Source organism: Salvelinus namaycush, chromosome 27, assembly GCF_016432855.1.
Source record: "Salvelinus namaycush isolate Seneca chromosome 27, SaNama_1.0, whole genome shotgun sequence".
Taxonomy (NCBI): domain Eukaryota; kingdom Metazoa; phylum Chordata; class Actinopteri; order Salmoniformes; family Salmonidae; genus Salvelinus; species Salvelinus namaycush.
In genome coordinates, this window is record NC_052333.1 from 37,522,292 (window position 1) to 37,548,860 (window position 26,569).

Sequence of the window (26,569 nt, forward strand, 5' to 3'; positions counted from 1 at the left end):
GCATCCGGAAAAGGCTTGTCCGGAGAAGACAAGGTGAGCGCTACCATCAGTCCTGTGTCATGCCAACAGTAAAGCATCCTGAGACCATTCATGTGTGGGGTTGCTTCTCAACCAAGGGAGTGGGCTCACTCACAATTTTGCCTAAGAACACAGCCATGAATAAAGAATGGTACTAACACATCCTCCGAGAGCAACTTCTCCCAACCATCCAGGAACAGTTTGGTGACGAACAATGCTTTTTTCAGCACGATGGAGCACCTTGTCATAAGGCAAAAGGGATAACTTAGTGGCTCGGGGAACAAAACATCGATATTTTGGGTCCATGGCCAGGAAACTCCCCAGACCTTAATCCCATTGAGAACTTGTGGTCAATCCTCAAGAGGCGGGTGGACAAGCAAAAACCCACAAATTCTGACAAACTCCAAGCATTGATTATGCAAGAATGGGCTGCCATCAGTCAGGATGAGGCCCAGAAGTTAATTGACAGCATGCCAGGGTGGATTGCAGAGGTCTTGAAAAAGAAGGGTCAACACTGCAAATATTGACTCTTTGCATCAACTTCATGTAATTGTCAATAAAAGCCTTTGACACTTATGAAATGCTTGTAATTATACTTCAGTATTCCATAGTAACATCTGAGAAAAATATCCAAAGACACTGAAGCAGCAAACTTTGTGAAAATTAATATTTGTGTCATTCTCAAAACTTTTGGCCACGACTGTAGATATTCCATTGAAAATCAGCAGTTTCCAGCTACAATAGTCATTTACAACATTAACAATGTCTACACTGTATTTCAGATCAATTTGATGTTATTTTAATGGACAACTTTTTTTTGCTTTTCTTTCAAAAACAAGGACATTTCTAAGTGACCCCAAACTTTTGAACGGTAGTGTACATGAAAAGTAGCAATATCATGCATGTGAAACACTATCAAGGAATGCCAACTGAAAAACAAGAACAGTGATTTAGACAATAACATTGTCAAAGTGAGTGATGTTACCAACACATTTTGTTAGCAGAGTAGAACAGAGTTGACCATCAAAACCAGCTCTGTTTCGTAACGAGGAACTTTCTTCACCACCGTTTAACCGGGGGCCGACATTCCTATACACATTCTTTACCGTAAAAACACGGCTGTATTCTCGGAAGCCTACGATCGCCGTTGCTGGGGCAGAATGGGAACATTCCGTATATTTCCTTTGGGAGAGAAAAAAAAGCCCCAGCCATGTAGCCACAGGGACAACGAGAACAGCCAAAAGTATTCTGAGGTGTGGTGGCCATTTTAGTTGTTGACTCTGAGGACAGACACTGCCGATAGGCAGGTGCTAAACTGAGCCTTTCGTAAAAACAGAGCAGGATGAATGACATGACATAAAACAGCTTACCATATGTAAACACTCCATCTTAAAGAATGTAAATATACCTAGTTATATAGACCATCGCAAGATCCCATTGAAACCTATTTCCACAGGTTTCTCCTATGAAGTAACCATAAAGGGGCTTTCACATCTGGCTCCAGACCACATAATAAGAACACACATGGCTTCTTTCCCATAGATTATTAGGGCATTGCATGCTACATGGAGCACATATAGTCTACATACAGTACAGTGCCTCAGGGCTGTACTAGGGCAGAAAGAAGCTTTTTTATTCATATTTTATACGTTTTTTCCCCTTCATCACACATCAAAACCCATCAACGTAGATTAACCCGCTCTAATCCCTGCGTGTTAGCACAGCTGGGAGAGATTAGAGACATTCTTTCATCCCAGAGCCAACATGGCGTCGCAGTCGCTGACAGCTCACCTGGAAACACATGGGGCCGGCGGTAACTGTACAATACAGCACTGTTTCAATCACACATTCCACCCAAGACACAGTGCCGGGGCAAACTAAGCCCCCTCTGCCTCTGGAGCCGTAGTGTTAGAGCAGGAAATGGGAGACTGGATCGTGTGTGACACCTCTGAATCTGCTTGATCCTGACACGAGGGGGGAGTTCCTTTTTTTGGGGGGGGGGGGGGGGGGGGGTCTATGCAGGAATATGGATTGAGTGATATGGTTGATGTGTAATTTAGTGGGTTAGAGGAGCCATAATATCGCCTGGTCTTCACATAGAGGCCTGTTGTTCTAGGCACCAGGAAATCTGTTAAACTTTAGGATAGTGTATAAAGGAAATATGCTATTCAAACATCTTGCTTTTCACACACACAGTGATAGTATTACCCTCGTGGATGTGGAGACAGTTCTAGGGATATGTCCAGACATTTCTTGTAGGTAAATGCAGAACAAATGTAATTCTGTGCTGTAGATACTGTATTGACCATAGAATCCTGTACTCTTTGATAAGAACATGGACACTGACAATGAACCATATCTGTACTGATACTGTTCAGTACAGATTTGACAGTGATACTATGTGGCTGGAGTCAATAAAAAGATACAGCTGTGCTCCTGATATAGTCCGTAAAATAGATTTTTTCCTTTCAGAAAAAATATGATTTTAGGCAGAATCTACCGTACACCCAGAGCTGATTAGTTAAGGTGTTGGAGGCAAAACTGGAGAAACAGGAAAAAGTCTCTGCACACTTCCAGTCAGATGCACATTTACTTAATTATTGTTCGTGGAGATGTGCTATGATGAAGGTCGACTGACCGAAAGCTCAGCAACTTAAAAAAAAAAAAAAATGCATCTGACTGGAAGTGTGCGGATACTTTTTCCCGTGTCTCCACAGAAATATAATTTTACCTTAGTAGATACGGTCTTATGTGACTCAGTCGGGAGTACGATTGCCGCTGGGGCCACCCATATGAAAAATGTATGCACACATGTCTAAGATGCTTAGGCAGAAAGCATACAGTATGTATATATCAAATACAGGAGGCAGGGTACGACAGATACAGTAGCTGCAGTCTCAGAGTGAGAGTACAGGATGTAGGATATATGGGCTGTATAACGGTACATTCTCAGAGGGTTAGGGTTTAGCTCGAGTAGATCCCGTATGGATGGGTCCATGGGTGGTACAGTACTCACACTTCCTGTAGTGCCCAGGGACAGATGGTTCATCTGCTGGGAGAGCGGGCCCATCATGTTGGCAGATTGCATGGACATGGTGTGGTCCATGGCTGGGGTGATCACTGCACCCTGAGGGAGAGGAGAGTGGAGAAAGGAGTGAGGGGAGAGGAGAGGAGTGAGGGGAGAGGAGTGAGGGGAGAGGAGAGGAGTGAGGGGAGAGGAGAAAGGAGTGAGGGGAGAGGAGAAAGGAGTGAGGGGAGAGGAGAGGAGTGAGGGGAGAGGAGAGGAGAAAGGAGTGAGGGGAGAGGAGAGGAGTGAGGGGAGAGGAGAGGAGTGAAAGGAGAGGAGAAAGGAGTGAGGGGAGAGGAGAGGAGTGAAAGGAGAGGAGAGGAGTGAAAGGAGAGGAGAGGAGTGAGGGGAGAGGAGAAAGGAGTGAAAGGAGAGGAGAGGAGTGAAAGGAGAGGAGTGAGGGGAGAGGAGAAAGGAGTGAAAGGAGAGGAGAGGAGTGAAAGGAGAGGAGAGGAGTGAGGGGAGAGGAGAGGAGTGAGGGGAGAGGAGTGAGGGGAGAGGAGAGGAGAAAGGAGTGAGGGGAGAGGAGAGGAGTGAGGGGAGAGGAGTGAGGGGAGAGGAGAGGAGAAAGGAGTGAGGGGAGAGGAGAGGAGTGAGGGGAGAGGAGAGGAGTGAAAGGAGAGGAGAGGAGTGAGGGGAGAGGAGAGGAGTGAAAGGAGAGGAGAGGAGTGAAAGGAGAGGAGAGGAGTGAGGGGAGAGGAGAAAGGAGTGAAAGGAGAGGAGAGGAGTGAAAGGAGAGGAGTGAGGGGAGAGGAGAAAGGAGTGAAAGGAGAGGAGAGGAGTGAAAGGAGAGGAGAGGAGTGAGGGGAGAGGAGAGGAGTGAGGGGAGAGGAGTGAGGGGAGAGGAGAGGAGAAAGGAGTGAGGGGAGAGGAGAGGAGTGAGGGGAGAGGAGTGAGGGGAGAGGAGAGGAGAAAGGAGTGAGGGGAGAGGAGAGGAGTGAGGGGAGAGGAGAGGAGTGAAAGGAGAGGAGAGGAGTGAGGGGAGAGGAGAGGAGTGAAAGGAGAGGTGAGGGGAGAGGAGAGGAGTGAAAGGAGAGGAGAGGAGTGAAAGGAGAGGAGAAAGGAGTGAGGGGAGAGGAGTGAGGGGAGAGGAGAGGAGTGAAAGGAGAGGAGAAAGGAGTGAGGGGAGAGGAGTGAGGGGAGAGGAGAGGAGTGAAAGGAGAGGAGAGAGAATAGAGGTCATGTTAATTCATTGGTGCCAATGGGTGGGCGAAGAATAGAGTAGCATTTTATGCATCAGTGGGTTGTGGGGCATTGGAGCAGCAGAGCATCAGATAGTCAATACACGATGGTGACGTAGCCGACATATGCGGATGTTTCATTGATTGTCTGGAGTCAGCACACATCGCTTCCCCTCATGCTACTGCGACGCGTGTAGCCCTAATGGGTGGCTCAGTAGTGGTAGAGTATTATTTTTCATAAAGCGCTCTGGATGGAACCAGAGGGAATGTGATGAATTCCTTGCTGCCCTTTCATCGCTTTGTCACGAAACGAGTCACTTCTCGCTTTTCTCTACCAGCCAAACCTCTGGAGTGAGGGGTCCAGAAACGAAGCCTTTTTCCTCGGCTAGGCTCCGACTCTTCCCTCTTTACTCGCTTTCCCTCGTTCATTTGTCTAGTGTGTCGGTCTTCCCGTGTGTGTGCTGTGTGTGTGTACACCCTGCTGGTGACCGTGTGGGCCGATTGGAGAACAAACTGAGCAGACATGGCCTGTCAGAATCGCTCAGGCTGTGTCCTCCCCGGCGTTCAGAACACTGGTGCTGTGGCGACATACCGCTTTCTCTCTGTTTCTCCCCTCTCAATTCAATGAATTTCAAATCAAAGGGCTTTATTGGCAGGGGAAACAAATGTTTACATCGCCAAAGCAAGTGCAATCGATCACAAACAAAAGTGAAATACACAATACATGAACGGTAAACATTACACTACAAAAGTTCCAAAGGAACAGAGACATTTAAAAATTCATATTATGTCTATATATACAGCGTTATAACGATGTGCAAATAGGGTAAATATAGAAATAAATATGGGTTGTATTTACAATGGTGTTTGTTCTTCACTGGTTGCTCTTTTCTTGTGACTACAGGTCACAAATCGTGCTGCTGTGATGGCACACTGTGCTATTTCACCCAGTAGATATGGGAGTTTATCAAAATTCGATTTGTTTTCAAATTCTTGGTGGGTCTGTGTAATCTGAGGGAAATATGTGTCTCTAATATGGGCGTACATTTTGGCAGGAGGTTAGGAAGAGCAGCTCAGTTTCCACCTCATTTTGTGGGCAGTGTGCACATAGCCTGTCTTCTCTTGAGAGCCAGGTCTGCCTACGGCGGCCTCTCTCAATAGCACGGCTATGTTCACCAGCATGCTTAGGGGACTCTTCTCCAGATGTATCTCACTGTAGGTAATGGCTTTGTTATGGAAGGTTTGGGAATCGGCTGTAGAATTTAAATATTTCCTGGATTTTGATAATTAGCCGGTATTAGCCTATATCTGCTCTGCATGCATTATGTGGTGTTTTACATTCTACACAAAGGATATTTTTTGCAGAATTCTGCATGCAGAGTCTCAATTTGGTGTTTGGTGACCTCCCAACCATAAAGGGCAATGGGTTCTATAACTGATTGAAGTATTTTTAGCCAGATCCTAATCGGTATGTTGAATTTTATGTTCCTCTTGATGGCATAGAAAGCCCTGCTTGCCTTGTCTCTCAGATTGTTCACAGCTTTCTGGAAGTTACCTGTGGCTCTGATGTTGAGGCCAAGGTATGTATAGTTTTTTGTGTGCTCTAGGGCAACAGTATCGAGATGTAATTTGTATTTGTGGTCCTGGCAACTGGACCTGTTTTGGAACACCATTATTTTTGTCTTACTGAGATGTACCGTCAGGGCCCAGGTCTGGCAGAATCTGTGCAGAAGATCTAGGTGCTGCTGTAGGCCCTGCTTGGTTGGGGACAGAAGCACCAGATCATCAGCAAACACTAGACATTTGACTTCAGATTCTAGTAGGGTGAGGCCGGGTGCTGCAGACTGTTCTAGCGCTCTCGCCAATTCGTTGATATATATGTTGAAGAGGGTGGGGCTCAAGCTGCGTCCCTGTCTTACCCCACGGCCCTGTGGAAAGAAATGTGTTTGTTTTTTGCCAATTTTAACTGCACACTTGTTTTTTGTGTATATGTTGTTTGTGTACATTTTATAATGCTTTCCATCAATGTGTATAGCAGACCCTCATGCCAAATTGAGTCAAAAGCTATTTTGAAATCAACAAAGAATGAGAAGACTTTGGCTTTGTTTTGGTTCGTCTGTTTGTCAATTAGGGTGTGCAGGGTGAATACGTGGTCTGTCCTACTGTAATTTGGTAAAAATTTGACATTTGCTCAGTACATTGTTTTCACTGAGGAAATGTACGAGTCTGCTGTTAACTTCTTGTGGGCAGGGGGCAGCATTTTCACTTTCGGATAAATAGCATTCCAAAATTCAACTGCCTGCTACTCATCCCCAGAATATAAGATATGCATATTATTAGTAGATTTGGATAGAAAACACTCTGAAGTTTCTAAAACTGTTTGAATCATGTCTGTGAGAATAACAGAACTTATGTTGCAGGCAAAACCATGAGGACAAACCATTCAGAATTTTTATTTTTTTGATGTCACTGTCTTTTCAATGAGTTTTCTTAGAGACACCAGATTTCTAATGGACTTGCTTGCAGTTCCTACCGCTTCCACTGGATGTCACCAGTCCTTGGAAATCGGTTGAGGTTATTCCTTTGTGTAATGAAGAAGTAGGGCTATCGTAAATGAGGGTCACATGAAGGACATTTTTTGAGAGAGGCACGTTACGAAAAAAGTTGCGTCAGTTTGTTTTCTTTTTGTATTGAACACAGATCATCCCGTCTTCAAATTGATCGATTATTAACGTTTAAAAATACCTAACGTTGTATTACAAAAGTAGTTTGAAATGTTTTGTTAAAGTTTACATGTAACTTTTGATATATTTTGTAGTAAAGTGGCGATAGTTGGAAGCTGTGTTTTTCTGGATGAAAAGGTCCAAATAAATTGACATTTTGGATATATATCAACGGAATTAATCGAACAAAAGGACCATTTGTGATGTTTATGGGACATATTGGAGTGCCAACAAAATAATTTCTTCAAAGGTAAGGCATGATTTATATTTTATTTCTGCGTTTTGTGTCGTGCTTGCAGTGTTGAAATATGCTACTCTGTTTGTTTACTGTTGTGCTATCATCAGATAATAGCATCTTATGCTTTCACCGAAAAGCCTTTTTGAAATCTGACATGTTGGCTGGATTCACAACGAGTGTAGCTTTAATTTGGTATCTTACATGTGTGATTTAATGAAAGTTTGATTTTTATATCATTTTATTTGAATATGGCGCGCTGTATTTTCCCTGGCTATTGGCCGGTGGGACGATTGCATCCCACCTGCCCCAGAGAGGTTAATGATAATGCAGAGGATTTTCCCAAGGTTGCTGTTCACGCATATCCCACAGTAGTTAGTCTCCACTTTTGTGGATTGGGGTGATCAGTCCTAGGTTCCAAATATTGGGGAAGATGCCAGGGCTGAGGATAATGTTCAAAAGTTTAAGTTCAGGCAATTGGAATTTGTGGTCTGTATATTTTATAATTTAATTTAGGATACCATCAACACCACAGGCCTTTTTGGGTTTCTGATTTCTGAAATGCTGTTCTTTATTTTTCCATAGTTGTCACGCCCTGACCATAGAGAGCCTGTTATTCTCTATGTTGGTTAGGTCGGGGTGTGACTAGGGTGGGTCATCTAGGTAATTATATATCTATGTTGGCCTGGTATGATTCCCAATCAGAGGCAGCTGTTTATCGTTGTCTCTGATTGGGGATCTTATTTAGGCAGCCATTTCCCCTTTGTGCTTTGTGGGATCTTGTCTATGTATAGTTGCCTGTGAGCATTATATTAGCTTCACGTTTCGTTTGTTCATTTTGTTGTTTTGTTCTTTAAAGTATTCTATTCCAAAATAAAGGATGGAAACATACCACGCTGCATCTTGGTCCACTCCTTATAACGATCGTGACAGTAGTGTATTGTTTTATTGATTCACTATGGTGAAGGCGTAGGCTCAGGTTTTCTGGGTCTCTATGTTTTTGGTTGGATAGGTTTCTCAATTTCTTTCTTAGGTTTTTGCATTCTTCATCAAAAAATTTTTTGGTTTGTTGTTCATTTTCTTAAGTTGTATGCTTTACATTTTTATATTTGATAGGGAAGCTGAGAGGTCAAATATACTGTTCAGGTTTTCTACTGCCAAGTCTACACCTTCACTATTACAGTGAAACGTTTTGTCCAGGAAGTTGTCTGGACAAGGGATTGAATTAGTTGTTGCCTAATTGTTTTTTGGTAGGTTTCTACACTGCTTTCCTTCCATCTATAGCATTTCTTAATGGTATGCAGTTCCTTTGGTTTTGACTGAGTATTACTCTGTTCAAGTAGACTGTGATTTTGCTGTGATCTGATACGGGTGTCAGTGGGCTGACTGTGAACGCTCTGAAAGAATCTGTGTGTTTCTCTGTTAGCTGAGCCATGTGTTCGTTCCTCTCTCTCCTCAAGTTCTCTCACCCCAGACCTGAGTGCAGCCAGCTCTCTCAGACAGGGGGGTTTGCTGGTCTGTTTTGTGTGTCTGTGCTGTCTGGAGTGTGTGGACTAGCTCTCTGAGCTCCACCATGTCTCTCTCCAGCTCGGTGAATTTATCCCTCTCAATGATGGAGGAGCAGTGCAGTTGTGGGACCTGGGTGTGTTCAGTGCTGGGGGGGGGGAGACTATCCTCGTCTTCAGGACAGTTTGAAGAGGTGTGATCAGACTCGCTCGGGGTGGGGGAGTCGTCACCAAGAGAATGCTTCTGCTGCCGTGCTCTTTGATTCTGTGGAAGTCCTTTTGGAAATGTAGGAAGTTGCCCTGCTCCACCACTGTTCCATTGTTGTACAGGTTGACAGAAGGTGTCTCAGTCTCAGGGTCCTCGTTTTCCAGTATTCCGATTTACCACCCTCCGCCTGTACCCTCTCTCTTAAAAGAGGGGTAGAGTGCTCGTATAGCTGTGTGCCATGCCCAGGGAAGGTCTGTGTGGAAGATTAGGTTGCTTACCTTTGTAGCATTTTTGTAGCAGTCAACTAAAAGTGTCTCTGGATTGTCCATGAGGAGCTTTTCTTTGTACTCTTTCCGTGCCTTGTCATTTTTCATATCCAAGGGGTACTGGACTGTGGTGACCTCTGCACAGAGGGAAGCCATGGAGCAGGGGGCCAAAGAGGCCTCTGCATTTCGGTGGGAGAGGAACTCTGCTGCCATTGTTGGGCTCACACCTCTCACTTCTCTCTTCAGTGCAAATTAATGTTGCAGCCGGGTCTGTTCTTTATGAAGTTAAATATCTAGCGATTATTGTAATGCTCTTTTCATTCTAGGCTTTCGAGGTAGCTTCCGACTGAACAGTAAGAATCCTTGGTAGTAAATCCTTCCAGGTAATTTTGTCCAAAATCAGGATGTAGGTTTGGAGTTTTGATTTGGAGTAAAGGTTATGTTGTGGAGGGTAGTATCATGTATATGTCCTTGTAAAAAAAATCCAAGTTTATACAACCCTAAATCTATCTTTCTGTAAAAACATGCATCTTTCTCTCTTTCTTGCTTCCTCTCACTCTCTTCCTCTCTCTTCTCTTGCTTTTCTCTCTCTTTCTGTTTCTTGCATTTTCCCTTTCTTTAGTTTTCTCTATCTATCTCTTTTCTATCTCGCCTATCTTTCTCCCTCCAGGAGTTTCATCTCAGCAAGAAATAACGAGGGTGGGCTGGGGGGGGGGGGGGGGGGGGGGGATAGAGGAGTTAGATGGATGTTGGGACACTGAGAAAAGGGGGAGAGAGATGGATTGAGGAAGAGAGAGACAGGCCAGAGCTAAGGGTACCTGTAACCGATTCAGCGGCTGACAATGCTTTTATAATGGGAAACAGAGAGTAACGGAAGGGGCTTAATTCACAGACGTGTTAAGCCGATTTGTGATTTCGATTTTCTGTGTTTGCGAGAGTGTGTGTGTATATGAGTGTGTCTGTCTGTCTCTCTGTGTGTGTGTGTGTGCGTGTGTTTAAGGAAGATATACTAGACTGTATATATTCATGAGAATCTTATATGTATGAGAATGTGTTCTTTTGGATCTATATTCAATTAATGTTTGTGTCAGCGTGTGTGTGTATGTCATACTGAGTGTGTGTGAGCTGCTAACAGGAGAAGCGGATAAAGTGCTGCTCGTTAAAGATGGCATTGATCCTCATCTAGAGAGGAGAGATGTCAGACATCAAGGTTGTTAGACGGGCTGTAAAGCCCTCGGTCTGTTGTGAAGCAGCCTTTACAGACTAACTCGTGATTGAGCTAGGTAACTGTAGAGGCCCCGGGGCCCCTAATAGCAGGATTGCCCACCTTCAGGGCATACTGTAGGTATTGTGCACTGCCACCAAAGCACCCGCAGAGGAAGAAAAGGTTAGGCTACTGGTATTGCATAAGTGATTCAGTGCTAGTGTGTGTGTGTGTGTGTGGTGAGCAGAACATGCTAGTTCAGATCGTCTTTGTGTGCTGCCATGTCTGCACCAGGTTCCAAGGCCTCACAGGCACCTTTCCAGGCTCGTTAACCCGAAGAAGAGAGGCTGGATTGTGGAGTGTCTTTCACTAATCCACAGCACAAATCCCACCTAGGGCTATCAGACAGACAGGGCTGCCCTCACTTTGCAGCAGCCCCGTGGCAAAGGCTAAGACACACGTCTGAGGTACAACGTTGACCCAACAGAGATAGCCGACCTGAAACACCACGATGTACACGTTGACTCGACCTAGAGATCCACTATCTCGATCCACTGTCACCCGAGATTGAACAAACTGAAACCAAAGAAGCAAAAGGGACACACCAAGACATTCTGAGACGAATATAGGGACTTTGAGCATTTCTAACACATCTTCACAAAACATACTACAGCAGCGGGGCAGTATCAGACTAACTGATATGTTAGGGTACACGTCGGTGAGGCCCACCCTGTGACTGTGATCTGATGAGACTGCTTCACCACCCCAGATGTGCGTTGGCTGCAGCCACCTTGACCGTTACACAGCACTGTTACGACATGTCTATCAACGGTCTCACCGTCCCATGTGAGCGCCTGGAAACTCTGGCGTGGTGAATTACGACGTCGGGGGATGGCCGCGGTCGCCGTGGTAACGGGGCACCAAAACAAAACGCTGGCTCGGCGTTCCCCCGAAGCAGCCATGGAATCTTTGTGGGACAGAGAGCGCGTGCGTGTGTGTGTGAGCGGTCTGTGTCTCAGGGGTTGATAGATGGGACGTGGGGCTCTGGTATTTGACATGTCTTCATGGGAGGTCTCGTCTCCGGGGACGGGCTAATGATTTATCAACTGTCCTCTGACTGACTTAGAGAATGAATAAACTCACCAGAAACAATAACAATCAAAGCTGAGACCAGAATCTGTGTCAGAGTCAGAGGAAAGCTCTGGGATTGCTATTTTATTGAGGCAATGAATACATTTCTCCAAATTCAAATGTATTGTAAGCGACTCTTGACAAACCAGCTGCATTCAATAGCGCTATAACACAAGCCAGTAAAACGTCACTATCAATATCACTAATAACATCAATACTAACCTGGTCCCAGATCTGCTTGTGCTTTTCCCTACACAACATTGTCATTGTCAAGCCAAATGTTTTGCATGACAGTTCCGAAAAGAGTTGGCAAGAGAGCAGAAACAGACAGGCGCCCGGGCTATAACCAATACATCTTCTATGGACCGAACCAACGGTCTAGAACACAGAACAGACTTCACCCTCTGTAACCATATTTGCTGGCAGAGACACGTGAGTTTGCAGTTGTTTTCTGACAGAAGGGGAAAATCAGCAGAGCCATTTCACAGAACGCTCACGGAGACCGAAGCCCCGGCTCAAATTCTGTCGACTAATACAATTCAGAACGTAATGTTCTCCTGCTGAACCAAAGTGCGCCGTACAGTGGCACGATTCAGTGCTTCCCGTGAAGGGAGATAATTATGATTCTATTTAAAAGTCGCTGCAAGAAAGACCACGGTACGATGCAGAGGAATTCGGTGAATATGCTGCAACTTGCACGCACATGACATACATATCAAACCAGCATACCGTAGTGACCACGTACATCAGTCACCAGGGAATAACAACAATATTGTGTATGGCTCATTTATCTGCTGCAGTTGTTTAGCACTGTGGAGTGTGTGTGTGTGTGTTTGCATCTTAATGTGTTGGTTTGCCGGAGAAGGGGCCACGTGAAACTGGCTAAGGTTCTAGCCCACTCAACTATCCCAGGTCTACTGTGGACTGATCTACTGCTGGCTTTAGCTCACAGCCCAAGTATTGCTGGCAACACCACCCTCCCAGCTGGCACATATACAATACACCACACCACAGCTTCAAAGAACATCGGTACTGGAAGGGGCAGGTGAGAGTGGGAAAGATGAAGAGAGGGGAGATGGAGTGAGGGAGGAGTTGGAGAAGAGAAAGATGAGGAGACAGTGTGAGAGAGAATGATACAGGGAAAGATAAATGGAGAGAGAGAAAGAAGCGAGTTGAAGCCTCATTCGTTGTTGTTGTTTTTTTTAAACGGCAATTGAAAACAAGCTGTCGTTTTCTTTTTGAAGTTTTCGCTTTAAGCAACGAGGACACACACATTTCTGCAAACTGTTGTCTTTTCATTTTTTCCCCTCTCTCTCTCTCCATCTCCTGAAGAAGCGCTCTGCTGAGCGGTATAGCACTCAGGCACAGTCTGGCTATGGTTGTCAAACTCAATCTAGTGAGATAAACAAAAAGACAGCAGTGGAGCAGCAGCCAGCAAACTCTTACTCAAAGAACACGTTCACTTCTCACTTGTGATTTGACGCCTTCCAAATTCCAAACGACCACAGACAGCAGCACACTCAGGCCTACCCGGGTTCAAATACTTTTCCATATCCTTTCAAATACTCTATCTGGCATTGTTTAAACTCACCGGGCATAATGATCGAATAGAGTCGTCCCAAAAGTGTAAACCCTGCCCATCTTGCTCTCCAGGCAGGCTAAAAAAGCAAACGCTCAAAAGTATTTGAAAAACTTCACGTATTCAGTATTTGAACCCAGGTATGCGCTCTAGTGTGGTGATTCTGATTGGTTGTGGCGATGACCTCTCCCCTCACCGTGCTCCGCCGCCTCCATGTTGCGCCAGACACCAGGAAAACACTCCCCCCAGAATGGCCCATTGGTCTAACGCGCTGTGAACGCACACAGACCCAAATTGCAGCACAGTCAATTGGTTTAATACTTTAAGGCGCCTCCCTGAACGCTAGACTAGCACGCTCCGCTAGTTCAATGTGTTTCATTGGATCGGCGGCACGGGTGCAGACATAAAGAGAGACAGATTGGGGGGTGTTACTCATTGACGAGTGGAGGGGGGTTGGGGGGGGCAGCTTTGGTTAGGGCACGGACGAGGCCATGGGGACAGAGAGAGGAGGACACATGGAACATAGGAAGGGAGCAGAGGGGATGCTACTGTATAGCTAGTATTAGGCTGTTACAGGCCATACAAACTCTCACGATACAAGCCCATAGATGGAGGGACTGACAGATACCTCATATGGGTTATGTAAGACCAACACTGACAGCCTAGTCATACTTAGCAATGTGTACACATATCAAAAAAAATGGACACACTGTATTTCACAAAAATCCAGCACGTTCCTAATAGAGCCTGCGGAGTTGCCTGAGGCCGGCTATTTTCTATGTATGTCACCAAAACACTCTCACACACCCATACTGTGCATGCTGTGCAGAAAACAGCGTAAAACCCCAGACACTCATACAGCACACCTGCCCCACACACCATACACACACACACACACACACACACACACACACACACACCATACACAAACAGCAGCCAAGCTTTGATCCTCTCATCTCTGTAGCATCTGTAGCACCGGGGGCTCCCGTCATGGAGGCCGGCTGGTTAGAAGAAGGGAGGAGGAGGAGCTGGCTGGGAGGCTGGTGGTGCCCTGCTGGGGCCAGATTGCATGTTGCTTGTCTCCCAGCGTGGGGGTAACTGAGACGGGGAGGCTAGGTGGTAATGGCCGCAGCAGGGAGCAGCAGTAGGGTAGTAGGTGGTAAGGGGGCTTCTCTATGGATACTGGTGCTGCTGGTGATGCTGGATCGGGAGCTACGGTGTTGCACTGTTCCTGCTTAGCTGGCATCGCAACCGTACAGCGGTCGTCCTTGATACTGCCTGTGTGTAAATGATCTCAGTCACTAGGAAAGTCTCAGAGATGGCTCTGGAGGACCCACACAGTGCCTTTGGGTATGGTGTAGTGTGTGAAGACCAACAGGACGGCTTTGGGATCCATCTTTCTTCAGATACTCCAGCCTCCGTCGCAATATCCCTCCTCTCTGACAAGCGTGAGTCCACGAGGGCGCGTTTTTCCGGTCCCTCACAGTAGTGCGATAGTAATGACATATTGGTAACATGGAAAAATAGGCTAACGCACCGCAGTGATACCAGTATAAAAAGCCACGTGCTGCGGTAGAGCTCAGAGCCAGGATGGGAGAGTGGCTGCAACAGCAGCAGAACCATTAGGAGCTCTGAACGCATTAGCTCTCATGAAAAACTCAAAAGGACTGGTCTAATGCACGAGACCTACTGATTGCCTCTTACCCAAACAAGAGACTACGTTGTCCTAAAGTGGGAATCAGTCTGTCGCATTACAGTACCTGCTATTATAATGCTATTATTAGCTACTCTGTGTGAAAAATGAAATAGATAACTATATACGTACCGGAGGTTACTGTAGGTATAATTGAGGTTGTATTCTAGTTAGAAGGATCCTTTTTTGAGTTTGATATCTGTTGAGCTTGTGGGTGGTACATATTTATGACAGGAGATCTTGTACTGTATGGTTAATATGACACGAAACGCTGGTTCTCTGTAGCTCAGTTTGGAGAGCATGGCGTTTGCAACGGCTAAGTCCCGGGAACCACCCGTATGTAAAATGTATGTAAGTCGTTCTGGATAAAAGTATCTGCCAAATGGTATATATGGTTCTTTACCATTCGGCCATCAGATTTGCCACCAACGCTCCTCATAGGACACATCACTCTTTATTCTCCTCTGTAAACTGGTCATCTCTGTATACCAGTCGCAAGACCCACTGGTTGATGCTTATTTAGAAAACCCTCTTAGGCCTCACTCCCCCCTATCTGAGATATCTACTGCAGCCCTCATCCTCCACCCGTTCTGCCAGTCACATTTTGTTAAAGGTCCCCAAAGCACACACACAACCCTGGGTCGCTCCTCTTTTCAGTTCGCTGCAGCTAGCGACTGGAACGAACTGCAACAAACACTCAAACTGGACAATTTTATCTCCATCTCTTCATTCAAAGACTCAATCGTGGACACTCCTACTGAGCTTTGCGTTGTGCTGTTGTCTGTGCCCAATAATGTTTGTACCATGTTTTGTACTGCTACCATGGTGTGCTGCTGCCATGTTGTGTTGCTACCAGGTTGTTGTCATGTGGTGTTGCTGTCATGCTGTGTTGTCGTCCTAGGTCTCTCGATGTAGTGTTGTGGTGTCTCTCTTGTTGTGATGTGTGTTTTGTCCTATATTTTTTATAATATTTATTTTGAATCCCATCCCCCGTCCCCGCAGGAGGCCTTTTTGCCATTTGGCAGGCCGTCATTGTAAATAAGATTTTTTCTTAACTGACTTGCCTAGTTAAATAAAGGTTCAATCAAAAATTAAATACAAATAAATAAACATAATTTTTATATTAGTAATATAACATGAAAGGCTGTCTGATGTAAGTAGTATCGCAGTACTGGACGCTGATGGCCTGGTATGTTGCTGAGATGGATTGAGCAGGCTAGCTGGTGTTTCTGCTCTGCTAGCTAAATGCTGCTGAGTCACGCTACAGTCCACCAAGACCCATAAACTCTGTGTGTTTCCAACCAGAAACATGTGCTTGTACACTTACAATGGGACTATCAACTTTTATAGATTGTTCCACTACTGCCTTGAATCATCGCAAACAATAATTTAGCTATCAGCGATGTTCACTGCATGAGAGTATATGGGTGAGTTACGAAGGTGGTCTGAAAATGGATTTGCCACAGGAGAAGTTTGAAGTGAATTTCCAGACGGAGACTCTACTTTTCCAATCCCAACGCTGGCTCATATTAGAGCGTAAATATATTGAAAAGTGCCTTAGAGGTTGTAAACGTCTCTTGAGATGAGGATTCTAAAAAGGCGCTCTAACTCTTCTGGTGAGTTAACCCGAAGGCGCCATGAATCTACCGCAAGTGAAGGTAGGACATCAGGCGTCTGTCTTCCTGTCGACCTCTAACCCAAAAGGTCAAAGGTCCACGTGGGACTGCCGGAGCACAAACAGTAAATCACGACAGAGAATGGTAATGCACTTACTGTGGGTTGCATAACGTATTGTTGATGAGGCATCCATGACGTACTCTGGACCTATGAGGGAGACATCAAATGAAACATCATTATTGACCTAAGGTTACCCGTGCCACTCTTTTCCCTCACAATCAACAGTGTGTAAAACTGGTTTTCCATTGTCACACTATTTCTCTGCATGCCAGTGCCTTTTCCTTTCCTACGGTTTCTTCCATGCCTGGGAAGTGCGGGCGCGTTGAGGTAAGATGGAGCCTTGGCCAGTTGAAAACACACAGGCCTTGAATTTGCCGAATTAGGCACAGCGTGTTCCGCTACTAGCCAAGCTGGCTCAACATCGGCAACCCGAATATCAAATGACAAGAACCCACAAACTGACCCTGAGAGAGAAAGACAACTCCTGCTCTAGTGGACCATGTGGGTCATTCAGTTCAACAGAATCCCTGCCATCGACAGTGAGAGAAGCCACAGTTGAATAAAAGGGACAATTTAGATTTGCCAGAGAGGAGCATTAGACAGCTTGTCAGAGACAAACAAGTCTACCCATTGATCCTTGGGAAAACGATTGGACTCAACAAAGACAAATAAGATGCTAATCTTTTATAAGAACGCCAATCCTCTGAGCTCGTTAAAGCCCATGATTTGGAGGATGCCCAAACAATTTTATTTTATTTTATTGAATAGCACAGAGCCACGCTTGTTTGTTACTTCCTCTCGATGTTTGGTCTCAACTAACAGGAAGGAAACAGAGACGAGACAAAGCTTCGTTCCCTAATCGTCCATCTTTAGAATTTTCCCGTGCGACATCAACAAGATTCTAATTCCATTGTAATTTCATTTCAAGACTGTGTTTTTCTATGTTTTGACTGAGATTTTTGTAATTGTATTTTTTTTTTTTTTATTCTCATTATGGACGCAGTATTATTGGCAGTGGTGACTTAATAAGGAGCTGGTACATCGTGTGACTGACTATGTTTTCCAGTGGTCTGGTTTGACGATGTGTGTCTACCTCTGGCTGACCCTGCTCTAAGCTTGTGCTTCCATTAAAGACAGACAGAACACAGCAGGGAAGACTGTATGGCTAGACCAGGAAGTGGACTGGACTGTCCACTGTCATGTGACGAAGTAATCAAGATGTTTTTCCCAGAGTACACAGTCCGAAGAAAGAAAGTTGGAACTGTAAAACACACAATTTAATAAACAATATATTCTGCATTAGGCAGATTTTATATACGTAATAAGAGATTATAAAAAATGTGTGTGTACAACATGCAGAATATTTTCTACCACAAATGGCTGAGATCATATGAATGTTTTTCATTGTGGCCACTAATGATTCCTTTGTCTCATATGCTTTGGTTCCTGCCTGCCCTACTCTTTGTACTTGACAGAAGATGGAGGACTCACCTTGCCTGGCGCTGCTTGGCTGAAGGGCAATATTACAGGAAGCAGTGGTGGCCGATATTGAAACTGTGAGGTTTAATATTCCTCAAAAGCCCAGCCATTGTTTTTGATAAATCAATTTGGGAAGCCTTCAGAACACGGATTAGCGCCGCACCCCATCCCCCTTCTCTCCCCCGTGCTGGACCTGAGTTTAAATCAGACGCTTCTGAAAGGCGGGCATGCCAACCTTCACCAACCAACCCCCTCCACTCTCTCATTCCCTCCCTCTCTTTCTCTCTCTCCATCGCTCTCTCTTTCTTGCTCTCTCACTATCTATCGTTCCATCTCTCTCTCTCCCTGTCACTCTCCCTCTTTCTGCATTCTAATAAGGATCAATGATAAACAGCGAGTGCTCTTGGGGGAAAGTCTAGGTGAACTGAACAGTGTCTCATCCCTTCTGCTTGTTGCAGTCAAACATCTGGAGGTCCGTGAAATTGTGGGCGTTTAGCAATGGAAACGCTATTGACGTTTCGCACAGTTCATTTCTCCCCTTACGTTACGCTCCGCTTCACATGGTTCCAGGGATCAACTGGGATGCAAAGTGTGGAATTCAGTTAGCAGGAAAATTATGTCAAATGACTGTGGGAGGAATGACAGCTTAAAAAAAGCTTTAAAAGCACAACAGGGTCGGCAAAGCAAAGGAGAAACGGTTTGTTTTTCCCCAACACTAATTCCTAACAGACGTTGCTTTTCTCTCTTTTCTCTTTTCTCTCTGAGCCTTTCCGTCTGTTGTGTTCACCGCCTACAAAACAGATGCCATCCAGCATCGTCGGCAAACCAATGAGGAAAGCTCAGAAGTTCCAAATCTCCGAGAGCCCCTTGCTGTTTTCCAGCCCCCCAGCTTTGCCCATCACCCAGCCAGTCCCCAGCCGCCCCACGGCTATCTCCCTCTGGCTACACTCCAGTACATCACCCACCTGATATGTGGAGACGGGGGAAGCAGCGATGAAGGGCGTAATGGATGTCTGTGCGATCATGCGGTTGGTGGCGATACTGTAAGGCGAGGAGTAGAACCTGAGGGGAGAGAGGAAACAGAACAGAGAAAGGGAGGTCAGACACGGGTATTGGATGTACCTATACACTCCATCCAGAAAGTATTCAGACCCCGCGACTTTTCCCACATATTACGTTACAGCCTTATTCTAAAATTGATTAAATTGTTTTTTCCCCCCCTCATCAATCTACACACAATACCCTATAATGACAAAGCAAAAACAGGTTTTTGCAAATGTGTAAAAAAATCTGAAAATGAAATATGACCTTTGCATAACTATTCAGACCCTTTACTCAGTACTTTGTTGAAGCACCTTTGGGCAGCTATTACAGCCTCGGGTATGATGCTACAAGCTTGGCACACCTGTATTTGGGGAGTTTCTCCCATTCTTCTCTCCTCTCAAGCTCTGTCAGGTTGGATGGGGAGTGTCATTGCACAGCTATTTTCAGGTCTTTCCAGATATGTTTGATTGGGTTCAAGTCCCGGCTCTGGCTGGGACACCCAAGGACATTCAGAGACTTGTCCATGCTGACCACCACTTTTTGACATTTCGTCTGCTTTTAGTGAACGCGCTTCCTGACTTTGGATTTGTTTACCAAATACGCTTACAAAAATAGCTATTTGGACATAAATAATGGACATTACCGAACAAAACGAACATTTCTTGTGGAAGTGGGAGTCCTGGGAGTGCAATCCGACGAAGATCAGCAAAGGTAAGTGAAGATTTATAATGCTTTTTATGAGTTTTGTTGACTGCACAATTTGGCGGGTAACTGTATGGCTTCCTTTTGTGGCTGAACGCTGTTTTCAGATTATTGAATATTGTGCTTTTGCCGTAAAGCTTTTTGAAATCTGACACAGCGGTTGCATTAAGAACAAGTGTATCTTTAATTCTATGTAAAACATGTATCTTTCATCAAAGTTGTATCAAAGAGTATGTTATTTATGTTATTTGACGTGGCTCTCTGCAATTTCCCTGTTTTACGTCAGTTAGGATCAGCACTTTATTTTAAATGTCAGAAATGTCAGAATAATAGTAGGGATAATGATTTATTTATTTCATCACATTCCCAGTGGTCAGAAGTTTACATACACTCAATTAGTATTTGGTAGCATTGCCTTCAAATTGTTTAACTTGGGTCAAACGTTTCGGGTAGCCTTACACAATCTTCCCACGGTAAGTTGGGTGAATTTTGGCCCATTCCTCCTGACAGAGCTGGTGTAACTGAGTCAGGTTTGTAGGCCTCCTACGTGCTCGCACATGCTTTTTCAGTTCTGCCCACAAATTTTCTATAGGATTGAGGTCAGGGCTTTGTGATGGCCACTCCAATACCATGACTGTGTTGTCCTTAAGCCATAACTTTGGAAGTATGCTTGAGGTCATTGTCCATTTGGAAGGCCCATTTGCGACCAAGCTTTAACTTCCTGACTGATGTCTTGAGATGTTGCTTCAATATATCCACATCATTTTCCTCCCTCATCTTGCCATCTATTTTGTGAAGTGCACCAGTCCCTCCTGCAGCAAAGCACCCCCACAACATGATGATGCCACCCCCGTGCTTCACGGTTGGGGGGTGTTCTTCGGCTTGCAAGCCTCCCCCTTTTTCCTCCAAACAAAACGATAAATAGTTATATTTTTGTCTCATCAGACCAGGGAACATTTCTCCAAAAAGTACAATCTTTGTCCCCATGTGCAGTTGCAAACTGTAGTCTGGCTTTTTTTATGGCTGTTTTAGAGCAGTGGCTTCTTCTTTGCTGAGCGGCCTTACAAGTTATGTCGATGAAGGACTCGTTTTACTGTGGATATAGATACTTTTGTACCTGTTTCCTCCAGCATCTCCACAAGGTCCTTTGCTGTTGTTCTGGGATTGATTTGCACTTTTCGCACCAACGTACATTCATTTCTAGGAGACAGAACGCGTCTCCTTCCTGAGCGGTATGACGGCTGCGTGGTCCCATGGTGTTTATACTTGCGTACTATTGTTTGTACAGATTAACGTGGTACCTTCAGGCGTTTGGAAATTGCTCCCAAGGATGAACCAGACTTGTGGAGGTCTACAATTTTTTCTCTGAGGTCTTGGCTGATTTCTTTTGATTTTCCCATAATGTCGAGCAAAGAGACACTGAGTTTGAAGGTAGGCCTTGAAATACATCCACAGGTACACCTCCAATTGACTCAAATGATGTCAATTAGCCTATCAGAAGCTTCTAAAGCCATGACATCATTTTCAGAAATTTTCCAAGCTGTTTAAAGGCACAGTCAACTTAGTGTATGTACACTTCTGACCCACTGGAATTGTGATACAGTGAATTATAAGTGAAATAATCTGTCTGTAAACAACTGTTGGAAAAATGACTTGTGTCATGCACAAAGTAGATGTCCTAACCGACTTGCCAAAACTATAGTTTGTTAACAAGAAATTTGTGGAGTGGTTGAAAAACGAGTTTTAATGATTCCAACCTAAGTGTATGTAAATTTCCGACTTCAACTTTAAACAGGTGTGTGCCTTTCCAAATCATGTCCAATCAATTTGGAAACAGGATGCACCTGAGCTCAATTTCGAGTCTCATAGCAAATTGTCTGAATTCTTACGTAAATAAGCTATTTCTGTTTTTTATTTCGAATAAATTTGCAAAAAATCTCGAAACCTGTTTTCGCTTTGTCATTATGTGGTATTGTGTGTAGATTGATGAGATACATTTTTTTTAATAATAAGGCTGTTATGTAACACAAATGTGGAAAAAGGGAAGGGGTCTGAATGCTTTCCGAATGCACCGTAGGTCTCCATGCATTACAACTGTCTACATCGAAATATCCGGATGATCGTGATTATTAAGGGGCCTATTAAGTGTTTATTAATGGTTTGGTTAATGAACTACTGTTTCAAAGAGCTGACTGGCAATTTACTCACATGTTCTACTAACTAACAGAGAGATAGACACCAGTATGTTGGGCACGTGTGTGTGTTTATGCCTTAGGCTTTTTATGCAATCACCTCTAACAAAGAGGTGCACATTTTTGTTTTTTGCCCCTAGCACGAAAACAGTCGATTCAAAAAAGGAACTCGTAATCAGGCCTATGATTTGAATCAGGTGTCTGAGTGCTCGGGAAAACAACTCCAATGTGCACCCCTTTGGGTCCCCAGGACCAGGTTTGGGAAACAGTCTAACAGAACCACATGAAATCTTTTGACACTCATACACCTTGAGCCAGTCTCTGTCCACATACGGACTGGAATGGACCATACAAGAGAGACAATCTCTCCACGAAAAGACCTTTCAAGTCCCTTGACACGGCCACACTTACGCACACCCACAGACACTACACACATCGTAGTCTAAGCACAGATCCTCAGTCACACAGACGGTGTTTGAGGCCGAGCAGACAGAGCTTCCCGCGTGAGGGTATAGCTCGTCATTGGCTTGTTTCAAATCGAACACCAGGCAATATATTGTGTTCCGTCGGGCGCATAAAAGTGTCACGAAACGTCTTCTGGCTTCACAATTGAAAAGTCTGCCTTTATCAGATCAAACTGAGCTTTGTCGTCGTATGAAAAAAGGCTTAGGCTGCTGGCCGACTTCAATCCACAGTGTTGGGAAAAACTCAATGAATGTAAAGATGGCTATTCCAAAGTGTTGAGTTGGGCTCTAGGGAAAAGAGGTGGTGGGCTACTTCATCATGTTGTGACGTTGATTCAGATCTACAACAGTCCTGGGTGTCATTTCTATCCGCTAGCTGGTTTTATACCACTCGCAATGGTCCTCCGAGCTCAGTTGGTAGAGCAGGCGGTGTAAGTTAATAGACCGATTAAAAAAAGAGAGTTTCAAACCGCTCTGCCAATAACGCCTCATTTTCAGGTTCTATATTCCGTCCATTTGGCTCATCCAATTAGGCCCCTCACTCAGACCAGTCCCAGACAGTCCTAGCAAAATTCTTGCTTGAGATTTGATTATTTAAAAAAAAATAACAAAAGCGTTGGGCTTTTAAAAAGTAGAACTATTGTCACAGACTAAAAGCCTTGAAGTAATCCCAACGTACTGCAGACATATATTCTCCATATACACGATATATACAAAAGTATGTGGTCAGTGACTTTCAACGTGGCAACGTCATAGGATACCACCTTTCCAACAAGTCAGTTTGTCACATTTCTGCCCTGCTAGAGCTGCCCCAGTGCTGTTATTGTGAGGTGGAAATGTCTAGGAGCAAAAACGGCTCAGCCGCAAAGTGGTAGGCCACAAAAGCTCACAGAATGGGACCGCCAAGCGCCGAAGCACGTAGTGTGCAAAAAAACGTTTGTCCTCGGTTACAACACTCACTACCGAGTTGCAAATTGCCTCTGGAAGCAACGTCAGCACAAGAACTGTTCGTCGGGAACTTCATGAAATGGGTTTCCGTGGCCGAGCTGCCGCACACAAGTCTAAGATCACCATGCGCAATGCCAAGCGTTGGCTGGAGTGGTGTAAAGCTCGCGGCCATTGAACTCTGGAGCAGTGGAAACGCGTTCTCTGGAGGGATGAATCACGCTTCTCCATTAGGCAGTCCAACGGAAGAATCTAGGTTTGGTGGATGCCAGGAGAACGCTACCTGCCCCAATGCATAGTGCCGACTGTAAAGTTTGGTGGAGAAGGAATAATGGTCTGTGGCTGTTTTTCATGGTTCGAGCCAGGCCACTTAGTTCCAGTGAAGGGAAATCTTAACACTACAGCATACGATGACATTCTGAACAATTCTGTGCTTCCAACTTTGTGGCAATAGTTTGGGGAAGGACCTTTCCTGTTTCAGCATGACAATGCCCCTGTGCACCAAGTGAGGTCCATACAGAAAGGGTTTGTCAAGATCGGTGGGGAAGAACTTGACTGGCCTACACAGAGCCCTGACCTCAACCCCATCTAACACCTTTGGGGTGAATTCGAACACCGACTGTGAGCCAGGCCTAGTCGCCCAACGTCAGTGCCCAACCTCACTAATGCCCTTGTGGCTGAATGGAAGCAAGTCCCCGCAGCAATGTTCCAACATCTAGTGGAAAGCCTTCCGAGAAGAGTGGAGGCTGTTGTAGCAGCAAAGGGGGGACCAACTCCATATTAATGCCCATGATTTCGGAATGAGGATGTTCGACGAGCATGTGGTGTATGTCTCCTAAGTGGTCAATGTGCTATTTTCTTTGATTTCTTTCAAGCCTCATAATCACAGCTTACTATTATGCTTCTAAAATGCCCAGTGCTGTAGTGAATGAGATTCTATTCATTCATCCAGTCTTATTCCAGAGTCATTGAGATAAACGCTTCAGGAAGCTGGGAGAAGCAGGGAGTGAGAGAGAAGCTTCCCGTCGCAGACTGAGGACACGTCGCGAGAGGACGGAACTCAAAGCTCGCCTTCCCTTCCTGTTACAGTACACAGGGAAAAATAGAACACGTTGCTAGGCCATTCATTTCCATGGCACCCCTTCGTACACAGGCACCGAAGGCACACACACACACACACACACACACACACACACACACACACACACACACACACACACACACACACACACACACACACACACACACACAAGGACACTCTGTCACAGACAAAGGGACAGGCACACGTGCAGGCAACCAGGCACGAAATGCACGCACACACGCACGCACTAACACCTGAGACCTAGCATCAAACTCCATCTCATATAGATTATTTTAATCAAATAGTAACAAAGTGCACACACACTGCATTAATCAAGAGATATGGCAATCCTATTGAACTAGTCGTATAGATTGCTCAGAGGGGTGGAAGGTGCCAGGGTTGTGTAGACGGACTCTTACCCGTTCTGCATCGCTGCAGGATCATATGTTAACTGCATACCAGTCTGCAACACAAGAGAGACATATTACAGGTTAATCCTTGAATTTCAAGACACAACAAATGGACAGGATTCGAGAGAGAGAGAGGGGAAACAAACGGGATTTCGATACACTTTATGCACGTGGGACAACGGTCGATGCCAGCTTTGAGGGAGAGAGCGAGACAGAGAGAAAGAAGAGAGGAATGACAGTGAGCGTATGCATGAAAGTGTGTGAGGCCCTTGTCTCTCTTCCTCTTTCTCCCACTCTCTCGTGTTCTTCCCCCCTCTCTCTCTTTCTCTCCCTGCAATCCGTCATCTGCATTCCCGAAGCCTTCTCTTCCGGACGAGGGCTAATCCCATTTCTTTAACACAGGAGACTGCTGAGGTTTCAGATTTCATCAGCACACTTTTTTAAAATCTCCCCCTGTCCCCCTATCTCTCTCTCTTCCCCTCTCTCTCTCCCTACCTCTCTCTCTTCCCCTATCTCTCTCTCTATCCCCCTCTCTCCCTTCCCCTCTCTCTCTCCCTACCTCTCTCTCTTCCCCTATCTCTCTCCATCCCCCTCTCTCTCTCCCTACCTCTCTCTCTCTCCCTACCGCTCTCTCTTCCCCTCTCTCTCTCTCTCCACCCCCCCGCTCTCCCTCATTCCTCTAGGAGGTTTGCGTGAGCTAAAAAAGAGGAATGACCCTCAGCAACCAGAGGGGATGGACGTCACCCACGTGAGTGAGGGGAAACAGAGATCCACATGAATCCCATAGCGGATGCATCAGCCCTGGGTGACACGGCCACTGCGGATGTGTGCGTGCGCGAGCATAACATTCAGTCGGCCATTTAGTTTTGGTTCAACTACACTGCTTGTAAATGACTTAATGCTGTCTTCTTATAATATGCACCATTATAATATTGACCATTTATAATATTTGGGGATGTGTGAGTTAAGTTTTGTTTGGTCCTGTAAATGTGCCATCCCATTCAACAGTACAATGTCAATGTTTGTATCTCGGCCTTCTTTTTTTATTTGGAAAATAATAAACATATTATATATATATATATATTTTTTTTTAAACAGTAGGCCTGGGTGTTCCTTCGTGCGAGTGTGTTTGAGTGTGAGAGTATACATGTTCACATTTGAGATGTGATGTGAGATGTGTATCTGTATGTTTGAGTGTTGGGGGGAGCAAGTGTGTGTGTTTGAGTGGGAGAGTGTCTGCCTGTGTGTGCATTTGAGCGTATGCATGTACATTCCACCGACAAGAAGTGTATGCATCTGCATATGGACCACGGTATGCATGCACTGTGTGGCTGTGTCTGTATGTTCATGTCTGTGTGTGCGCGCATCTGTGTGTGTGTGTGTGTCTTTATGTCTGTGTGTGTATTTGTCTACGTCTGTGTGCATCTACGTGATAATGGCCATCCCAGACATGGCCAGCTGTCTGGTGAGGCTGATAAGTCCCGTGCGTGGTGTCCTTGCTTCCATGTGTTAATGAATTCCACACCATGGCTGCCTGGCGCACACAGACAATCCCCCATAAGGGTCGGCTGCGTGGCCATGACTGATTATGCATGCTGTTGTCGAGTCAGGTACAAAGCGCGCGAGAGAGAAAGTGTGTAAGAAAGAGAAAAAGAAAGTGAGATGACGAGGAGAGAGAAAAGAGTGTACGTGAGAACGTACGTATCTGAGAAAGAGAAGAAGAGAGAGTATACAGAAAGAGAAGAAGAGAGAGTATACAGAAAGA

At 45.2% G+C, this 26,569-nt stretch overlaps 1 protein-coding gene across 1 annotated transcript in view; it reads right to left on the reverse strand.

Moving 5' to 3' along the window:
* The window catches only part of LOC120022862 (RNA-binding motif, single-stranded-interacting protein 3-like), a 195,614-nt gene that overhangs the window by 7,390 nt on the left and 161,655 nt on the right, over nucleotides 1-26,569 (reverse strand). Inside the window, exons 8-10 of the mRNA XM_038966907.1 lie at nucleotides 18,932-19,028; nucleotides 16,584-16,634; nucleotides 3,035-3,145 (exon numbers count right to left, since the gene is read on the reverse strand). Coding sequence (XP_038822835.1) covers nucleotides 3,035-3,145; nucleotides 16,584-16,634; nucleotides 18,932-19,028 — 259 coding nt within the window. The remainder of the gene's footprint in view (nucleotides 1-3,034; nucleotides 3,146-16,583; nucleotides 16,635-18,931; nucleotides 19,029-26,569) is intronic.